The sequence below is a fragment of the Thalassophryne amazonica genome, chromosome 5 (genome assembly GCF_902500255.1).
Source record: "Thalassophryne amazonica chromosome 5, fThaAma1.1, whole genome shotgun sequence".
Taxonomy (NCBI): domain Eukaryota; kingdom Metazoa; phylum Chordata; class Actinopteri; order Batrachoidiformes; family Batrachoididae; genus Thalassophryne; species Thalassophryne amazonica.
This window is the reverse complement of record NC_047107.1, coordinates 115,694,663-115,705,020: the sequence shown is the minus strand read 5'-3', so window position 1 is coordinate 115,705,020 and position 10,358 is coordinate 115,694,663. Positions and strand designations below refer to the sequence as shown.

At 41.7% G+C, this 10,358-nt stretch overlaps 1 protein-coding gene across 2 annotated transcripts in view; it reads left to right on the top strand.

Annotated features, from left to right (window-relative positions):
- The first annotated feature begins 326 nt into the window (after positions 1 to 326).
- LOC117511164 (zinc transporter ZIP14-like) overlaps positions 327 to 10,358 on the top strand; it is a 35,349-nt gene continuing 25,317 nt past the window's right edge. For both annotated transcript variants that reach the window (XM_034171147.1, XM_034171148.1), the window contains exons 1-2: positions 327 to 645; positions 2,045 to 2,222. In XM_034171147.1, coding sequence (XP_034027038.1) covers positions 337 to 645; positions 2,045 to 2,222 — 487 coding nt within the window. In that variant the 5' untranslated portion in view covers positions 327 to 336. The remainder of the gene's footprint in view (positions 646 to 2,044; positions 2,223 to 10,358) is intronic.

Below are 10,358 nucleotides of genomic sequence, written 5' to 3'. Positions count from 1 at the left end.
CGTTTACACTCTATGAGCGCGCTGCTCTAGTTACGAATTGTGAACTTATGAATTTGAGGAAATAAAGAATGTATGTGGATGAGGTTGCATCCTGTGATGCCAACAACCATTTCTGTTTGCAATTTCCCTGTTCTGCCGATAGATGTTGTGCGTACGCACTTTAATATTGTGGAAGTATTTCAGTTTACTCTGGAGAACATAAATGTCAGAAATGAGACAAACAAGTAATTACGGTGCAAAACAAATGCAGTACTTTTCTAGTTTGCTTAGTTAATGTGAAAAATTTGTTCCTGAACTTTCTTTCCTCTGCCCCTGACACAGATTAAGGAAGAAGCCATGATTAACTGGTCTCATTGTGGCAGCACCGCTACCAGCACCATCATCTTCCAGTCACAGCTGCTGCTCACCTTGTGCTTGGCAGCACTTCTTTGTCCTTTGTGCCTGGTGACGAGCCAGGAGGAAAACCAGACCCAGTCACCTGTCCAGGTGTTTCAAGACTTGTTGGTCCGATATGGTAACAACAGCACCATCACTGTACCCCAGCTCCGCTCTCTGTTACTCCACCTCAGCCAGGGGCATGGCGACACAAATATGTCCCCCACTGAGAGCCCACCAACTACAGTTACCAAAGCCAACAAGACTATGGTAAGGATAAGAAAAATTTGTAGTTACTTTGCGCTTAGCACTTTATATGGCTTGATTTTTACTTTGTTTTTTTTTTTTTCTTTTCTTTTTTCTTTTGCCAGCTCTTCCCATAGGGTTTCAGATGTCTGAAAATTATTAGAAATATGTAGAATGGTGTCCACTAACTGGTCACCATGTCTAATGGTCAACACTGTTTATTTTGTGTTTAACAAAAACAGAATAGGATGATTTAATCTGTCTGGGGTTGACACAAAACTGAAAAATAATTCATTAAAATTCACTTTTCATTGTCAAGCAATATTAGATTAGTATTTGTAGGTTTCTGCTTTTCAGATGTGGGCAAATACTGTTTTTCTGTCTCATATGAACTGTTTTTACTTTTTAGGAGAAATAATACTTGTTCCATAGGAATATTGTCTCAGCCCATCTTCTTCTTCTTGGCCATGCCCATCAGGGCCCCGTTTGTTTGATGTTGACCTTTTTTCACCAGTGTAGCACACAAACATGCAGTAAATGATCACAAATGAAAAATATTGATCATAAACGAGATCATTTATTTTGCATTACAGATAGCACACATCATTTACAACTCTGTCATACATTAGCATTTTTGTTTTACACTTGTTCAAATTTTGCTTCCCAGTGAATGTGCAAAAATATAATTAGAAGTGTCTCATTCCAATGGAGATGACCCCTGTGAAGGTAAACGTGTGCATGTTTACCCCATGACATCTAAAGAAACTTTAAAAATGACCACCAGTAGTTTGCTCCATACAATTCACTTTCACTTATGTGTAGGAACAAAACACTACATTGTGTAACGTACAGCCAAAACATTCATTCCTCTGCATGACATATTTTTGAGTAAATACAGCAGATAGTGCACTCAGTAAATGTATTTTCATGTTTGGTATTGTCCACATAAACACACAGTAATGTCTGTCACTCTCAGTTTATTGCACTCTGAGGCTCAGCTTGGCATAGGACATGAAGTAATCAAATCTGAGAAGTCATTAAGCTTGCAAATACATTGTCTTGTGTCCACATCGTACCATTCCAAGCTCTTTCAACTGTGGCCTTGTTGTGTACATAGTTCTTCCTTCTGTTTTTTTTTTTTTTTTTTTTTTTGCACAGTACTCTAGTAAATTGGATCTTCCACTTCAGGGTAGTATTATTAAATTGACAACCTCATTCTCATACTGAGTGCATAATTTTGTATGATTTTTTTTTTTTTTTTTTTTTTTTTTTTAAATGGAACTCCAGTTGGAACTAATTGGAGTGTGTGTGTGTGTGTGTGTGTGTGTGTGTGTGTGTGTGTGGTGTGTGTGTGTGTGTGTGTGTGTGTGTGTGTGTGTGTGTGTGTGTGTGTGTGTGTGTGTGTGTGTGTGTGTATTTCTAGTGCTTATCTGCAGACATACTGGCAGTTTACAGACTCAGTGAGCAGTCACAGCTTGATGAGCGAGGTTTTCAGGAGCTCTGCCCTGCCATGCTACAGCAATTAGATGCTGGCACCTGCAGGACACATAAAGAGGAAGAGCATGACAGTAGTACGTCTCCGAGGCCTTCTGATGCTGAAGGTAAGTGCTGACTACTCAGTGATTCTAATACAGTAATGAACAGTAACCCAGAGAAAGAAACCAGGCAGTTGTTTTCAGTCCATTGCCATAAAATGGCATCTACTCTTGCTGGAGCAGATAATTTATATTAAAATGAAACTGTTAAAATGTTGCTGTGTGTGTGTATACACTGAAATTCATCTGTATTTTATTTATTTATTTATTTATTGTGTTTGATGCAAACACAGAACTCCTCAGCTTTCTCTTTTAGTGTAGTTCAAGCTGTGGAACAGCACAGTGGAGCTTTTTTTGCACAACAGAACATTCAAAAGCCTGTGTGTCATTTGAGTGGCCACACTCCTCACCAGGACGGTGAGGAGGTGGACATAGGGGGCTGCTGAGGCACTGCACTGCTTTGGGTCAACGGACTGGGAGGTACTCTGTGAGCCACATGGGGGGGATATCGACGATATGACTGACTGCATCACAGACTACATGATTCTGTGAGGACATCATGCCAGCCCGGACTGTGCACTGCTTCTCAAACAATAAGCCCTGGATTACAAGTGACCTGAAGGCCCTTCTAAACAAAAAGAAGATGGCGTTCAGGTTGGGAGACAGAGAAGAGCAGAGGGGAGTGCAGCGTGAACTCAGAGAGACTCTGAGGTCATGCAAGGACAATTACAGGAGGAAGCTGGAGTTCAAACTCCAGCAGAACAGTGTGAGAGAGGTGTGGACGGGAATAAAGCACATCACGGGGATGAAGGGGAGAGACAGGCAGTCTCCGGGAAGCCTGGATAGGGCAAACCAGTTCAACCTGTTTTTTAATAGGTTTAGCTCAACTCCTAACACCCCCATCCCCCCCACACACCTACACTGTCCCAAACTGCTCAATCCATCCAGCAGCGCTCTCCTGTACAGTACCTCTCCATCTGCACCCCATCCACCTCCAGTGTAGACAACTGTATACATCCCCAGTTAATGGTGACGACAGGCCAGGTTAAGAGGCAGCTGGAAAGGTTACATCAGAGGAAGGCAGCAGGCCCGGATGGCATCACATCCAGGATCCTGAAGACCTGTGCTGACCAGCTATCCCCTGTACTGGTACATCTGTACAACCTGAGTCTGAGTAAGGGGAAAGTCCCGTTGCTGTGGAAGACGTCCGACGTGGTTCCAGTTGCCAAGAAGTCAAGGCCATCGGACCTCGAAGACTACAGACCAGTCGCTCTCACATCTCATGTGATAAAGGTCATGGAGAGACTGGTCCTAGCCCATCTGAGGCCACAGGTGATGTCATCTCTGGACCCTTTGCAATTTGCCTACCAGCCCCATTTAGGAGTCGAGGATGCCGTTATCTACCTGCTGCAAGGAGCCCACATGCATCTGGATGGTGGAGGAGACACAGTGAGAATCACATTCTTTGATTTCTCGAGTGCCTTCAATACCATTCAGCCTTTGCTATTTGGTGTGAAGCTGCGGGGGATGGGTGTCCATGACTCAGTGGTCTCCTGGGTTACTGATTACTTGACAGGCAGGCCACAGTTTGTCCATCTGGGCAGTGTCCTGTCTGATGTGGTGGTCAGTGACGTAGGAGCTCCTCAGGGTACTGTGCTTTCCCCTTTTCTCTTTACCTTATATACCACTGATTTCCAGTACAACTCTGAGGCATGTCACCTACAGAAATATTCTGATGACTCAGCTGTTGTTGGGTGTGTGGGGGGGTGGGGGTGGGGTGGGGGGGGAGGGGGAGGGGGAGTACAAGACATTGGTGGACAACTTTGTGGAGTGGTCTGAAAGAAATCACCTGAGGCTGAACGTGAGTAAGACCAGAGAGATGGTGATTGACTTCAGGAGGAAGAAGACGACTTTACAGCCACTTAGGATTAGGGGGGAGGTGGTGGAGGAGGTGGAGGACTACAAATACTTGGGAGTGGTGATCGGCAACAGACTAAACTGGGCATCTAATACTGACGCTGTGTGCAAGAAGGGGATGAGTAGACTCTATTTCCTGAGGAAGCTGAGATCCTTCAATGTGTGCAGCAAGATGTTGGAGATGTTCTGCATTAGTGTTGTTGCCGGTGCCATTTTCTTTGCTGCTGTGTGTTGGGGCAGCAGCATCAGAGCCAGGGATTCAGATAGACTGAACAAGATCATTAAGAGAGCTGGCTCTGCACTTGGTCAAGGGCTGGAGTCACTGGAGATGGTGGTGGAGAGGAGGACACTGAGGAAGTTGTTGTCCATTATGGATAATGAACAGCATCCTCTCCACCGTACAGTGGTCGGACAGCGGAGCAGCTGTCGAAGGGACAGATACAGGAAATCTTTCCTGCCACATGCCATCACACTGTATAATAAAAGCTGATCCATCCTTATCAGTATATTGAGACACCCCATGACATCTGGTGTATACTGCTAATCCATATATCGGCTCTAATATACTGTTACTGTACATTATTGCTGCACACTGTACATTATTATTGCACACTTTGTTGTACATATTATATTTTTTCTTTATTTAGAATTTTAATTTTATATATTTTATTTCTATTTTATTCCTTAGTTTATTCTACTATTAATAGTGGGAACAAGGGTGCACTGTCTAAGTGTAAATGCTGCTACTGCAAAGAAATTGCCCAGCTTGGAATGAATAAAGTATTTCTATTCTATTTTGTTTATATAGCGCCAAATCCCAGCAAAGTTGCCTCAAGACGCTTCACACAAGTAACTGCTGGTAATCTCATTCACATAAAATCCTTAGAAGATTGCCTTGCATCAGTGATAAGCTTGATGTCTAGAAACGTCCTACTTTTAAACTCTGATAAGACTGAAATGATGGTTCTTGGTCCAATGAGACATCAGCATCAATTTGACCAGCTAACGCTTAGCCTAGGCTCGTGTGTCATACATCACACGGACAAAGTGAGGAACCTCGGAGTAATTTTTGATCCTACATTGTCCTTGGACCTCCGCATTAGAAATATTACGAGTACTGCTTTCTTCCACTTGCGAAATATAGCGAAAATTCGTCCCATCCTGTCTATGGCTGATGCTGAGACCCTGATCCATGTGTTTGTCTCTTTGAGATTGGAAACCTGCAATGTTCTATTTTCTGGTTTACTGCAGTACAGCATTAGGGGTCTCCAGTTGGTTCAAAATGCTGCAGCCAGACTTTTGACACGAACCAGAAAGTTTGACCACATTACACCCATTTTGGCATCTCTTCACTGGCTTCCTGTCTCTGTGAGATCAGATTTTAAGGTTCTTCTACTAGTCTATAAAATTGTTCATGGACTAGCACCTCCCTACCTAGCTGACCTAATTAAACCCTATGTACCGGCCCGGGCTTTGCAGGGTGCAGGGTCACAGAGCTTTCTCTTATCGTGCCCCTATTCTGTGGAATGATCTCTCTGCATCAATTTTTTTTTTCAATTTATTTCATTTATATAGCGCCAAATCACAACAGAGTTGCCTCAAGGCGGTTCACACAAGTAAGGTCTAACCTTACCAACCCCCAGAGCAGCAGTGGTAAGGAGAAACTCCCTCTGAGGAAGAAACCTCAAGCAGACCAGACTCAAAGGGGTGACCCTCTGCTTGGGCCATGCTACAGACACAAATCACAGAACAATTCACAAAACAAATATACAGGAAATGCTGTTGGTGCACAGGACAGGAGGGTTTTCAGCACAAATACCACACCCATCTCTGGATGGAGCTGCACCTTAAACAGAGGGGGGAAAAAAAACAGAACCAGGCATCAGAAAGGCAAGAAATACAGTATAATTTGATTTGTCAGCATTAAACAACAAGAAAAACAGGATACTAAGGTGATTGCCAGCCACTAGCCCTAAGCTTCACTAAAAGCTAATGAAATGAATTAAGAGTAAAAAGCGCAGAACTATACTATGCCAGTATGCTAACCATACAAAAGGGAAAATAAGTGCGTCTTAAGTCTGGACTTGAAAGTCTCCACAGAATCTGACTGTTTTATTGACACGGGGAGAAAGCTCTATGACCCACAGACTTCTTATTTATCTTAGGGACACAGAGTAGTCCTGCACCCTGAGAACGCAAAGCCTGGGCCGATATGTAAGGTTTAATTAGGTCAGCTAGGTAGGGAGGTGCCAGTCCATGAATAATTTTATAGACGAGTAGAAGAAACTTAAAATCTGATCTCACAGAGACAGGAAGGCAGTGAAGAGATGCCAAAATGGGTGGAATGTGGTCGAACTTTATGCTTCGTGTCAAAAGTCTGGCTGCAGCATTTTGAACCAATTGGAGAGCCCTAATGCTGGACTGCGGTAAACCAGAAAATAGAACATTGCAGCAGTCCAATCTAGAAGAGATAAACGCGTGGATCAAGGTCTCAGCATCAGCCACAGACACAATGGGACAAATCTTCGCTATATTTTGCAGGTGGAAGAAAGCAGTACTTGTAATATTTCTAATGCGGAGGTCAAAGGACAATGTAGGATCAAAAATTACCACAAGTTTCCTCACTTTGTAATTGTGATGTATGACACACGAGCCTAGGCTAAGCGTTAACTGATCAAATTGATGCCGATGTCTCACTGAACCAAGAACCATCATTTCAGTCTCATCAGAGTTTAAAAGTAGGAAGTTTCTAGACATCCAACTTCTCACTGATGCAAGACAATCTTCTAAGGATTTTATGTGGATGAGATTACCAGCAGTTATTGACATGTATAACTGAGTATCATCAGCATAGCAGTGAAAGGTAATCCCAGACGCCGCAATATGTGCCCAAGTGGTGCTATATACAGGGAGAAAAGCAGGGGGCCTAAAACGGTCCCCTGTGGAACCCCAAATTTCATGTCACTAAGGTTAGAGGTAGTGTTACTATACAAAACACAGTGAGAACGACTGGTCAAATATGACGTCAACCATGCAAGGGCACTCCCAGTAATCTCAAAATGATTTTCCAGCCTAACAAGTAGAATATGATGATCCACGGTATCAAATACAGCACTGAGATCTAACAGCACAAGAACAATAGTGGTGTCCAAATCCATTGCAAGCAGAAGATCATTCATCACTTTAGTGAGCGCCGTCTCTGTGGAATGATATTTTCTAAAAGCAAACTGCAGTGGCTCAGAGATTATTCTCAGTAAGATAGTCTACGAGCTGCCGTGACAACACTTTTTCCAGAATTTGAGAGCAAAATGATAGATTTGATATCAGCTGATAGTTTTTCAATACACTAGGGTCAAGATTAGGTTTCTCAAGTAATGGTTTAATCACTGCAGATTTGAAACATTTAGGAACAGATCCAGAAGTTAAAGAAAGATTAATAATTTCCAGCACAGTCGGCCCAAGAGTGGGCCACAGGTCTTTAAACAGTTTTGTTGGTATAGGATCAAATAATCAGGTTGTGTTTTTTGTTGACATTACGAGTTTCATCAGCATGCCTAGTGAGATACTCTCAAATTCTGTAAATCTAGGTAATACCTCCGTAATGGCGCCCACCTCAATAGAAGGGTGTAGTGGCTGGGTTAAAGCATGCTGGGATTTGTTTAACCTAATGTCTTATATTTTCGTCTCAAAGTAATCCAGGAAATCTTGTGCTGTAAAAGGAGAGCGAACTACAGGTGGTTCTCCATGAGTAAGTGTTGCCACAGTGTCAAACAAGAACTTTGAGTTATGTTTGTTTTTGTTGCTCAAGAGTAGTAGGTCCGCTTTGTAGCCAGTAATGCATGCTTATAGTCTAAGATAGCATCACGCCACGCAAGGTGGAATACTTCTAATTTTGAGCTATGCCATTTCTGTTCTAGACCTCTTGCCTTATGCTTGAGGTCACGCAGGTAATCATTGAACCAAGGTGACTATGTTTTAGGGGAGCACGGTTTTAACACAGGTGGCGCAATCATGTTAAGTGCAGTTTTGATCACTGAGTTTAAACTATCCACAAGACTGTCTGCTGATTGGGTATTTGCCAAATGTGAAGCTAAGACATCAGGCAGTCTAGCTTCAAGTTCAGTCTTAGTTGAGGAGTTGATGCATCGCCGTAATGATATATAAGGTTGTTGTTCCACTAAACACGCCAGCGAAACTGTAAACTTAATAAGTGAGTGATCAGAGACCACTGATGTAAGAGGCATGATGTCAATATTCGGGACAGCAATACCACGTGCAAGAACCAAATCCAGGGTATTTCCACTAATGTGCTTCTAGTCCCGAATAGGGTTGGGCATCGAGAACCGGTTCTTTTCGTCTATTGTTAAGAAATTATTCAATCCACTGATTTCAACAGGCTTTGTGCTTAATGATTCCTTTATCAGTCCTTCAGAGCGGCCTTTGTTTTTGAGGGTGTTTGTTGGGAAAATGATCATTCCTCTACGTTGATTACAGACCCTGCAGCGGGTCTGTAATCAACCGTTTCTGCAGTGCGACTCCACTTTGAAGCATGAACCAATGAAGCAATGCTTCGATCCACTGGCTTGTTGGTTCTTTGATTCACTGCTCTTCAGAAGCAACTATTGTGAGTCACTTTTGTGTGTGTTAAAGTCACTAACTGGGACTCTTGTCTTGTTACAGTCAAGAAACAAGACTCGTCCTCTGTTCCGTTGGCACAGCTTCAAACGCTGCGCGACTCTCTGCGGAAACTGAGTCCGGTCGGAATTAATAACTTCAAAACAAATCGCCGCTTTAAATAAAATGACACCTCTTTACAAACGCTGTAATACAGACAAGAAACTACAATCGACTAAGACTTTTTTCATCCCAAAATGAGACGTGCTGCATTCTTACATCCTGACGTGCAGTGCAGCCAGCTGTAAGAGCTCAGCTCAGATTTATGGAAAGACAATCATGCCAATAGTGTCTGAAAGGAAATGCTTTTGACAAAAACTACAGATTTTGTTTATTCCTATTTATGTCCAGAGTTTAAGGATCCAGTAACCAATTTCACATTTGTCTCAATAAAATGTTGTTCAGTTTCAATTTAATCAGCTTATAAAGCACCAAATCACAACAAAAGCCATCTCAAGGCGCCTCACACAGAACAGTTCAACATAAAAATTTAAATAAATAAATAAAAATTTAAAAATTCAGATACGTAATTAAAAACTGAAGTTAAAAAAATAAAAACTATTCATAAGAAAGAAAATAAAAATAGGTTTTAAGTCTTGAATTAAAAATGTCCATGGACTCTGACTGCCTCACAGTCACAGAAAGATTGTCCCACAGAGCAGGTGCACGATAAGAAAAAGCTCTTTGATCTGCAGACATAGAAAACCTGTAAAGCCTACTTTTAGTACACAAAAAATTCCCAAGAGGTATCGATAAGGGAATCGATAAGGAATCGAATCGATAATGGTATCGATAAGATTTTATTGATACCTATCCCTAGTCCCGAATGCATTGCCGAAATCCTAATGCATCCACAGTTTCCATAAATTATTTGCAGAGGGGATCAGAAGGCTTATTTATATGAACGTTAAAGTCACCAATGATCAGAATGTTATCTGCACTAGTTGACAAGTTAGAGATGAACGCACCTAATTCATCTAAGAATTCAGAATATGGGCCAGGAGGCCTATATACAGTGACAAAGTAATAAGCTGATTTTTATTCTTCTGACCTTGGCAATGCATAATATCCTGAGCAGAGCGGAGAATCAGATGCTCAAACGAGTTATATTTGTGACCCACAACAGCTAATAAGCTAAGCCTACATTTATAAATCAATAAAAGTCAGATTCTGTGGAGTTTTTCAAGTCCAGACTTAAGACGCACTTATTTTCCCTTTCATATGGCTAGCATATTGGCATATTGTGTTACTATGCTTTTTAAAACTTTTACTGTGCTTTTTTTTAACTCTCTTAATTCATTTTATTTTGTTTTTTGAATTGTTTTGTATGAAGTGCCTTGAGGCAACTCTATTGTGATTTAGCAGTATATAAGATGAATAAATTCATTTCAATATATATGTATATTCTAAATATGTTTGAGATGAGATTCCAGATGAGTTCTCCACCACACGACGACCACAAGACAACTTACAGCTGTAGATAATTTCTCTGTGATTCTGGGAGTGATAACAGAATGGTTTCGTCACTAAGTATATGGTCCCTGTTGCAACAGTGGTACAAGAAGGCTTTATAAAATTGCGAGTTAAAACTGAATATTGAACCAATTTCGT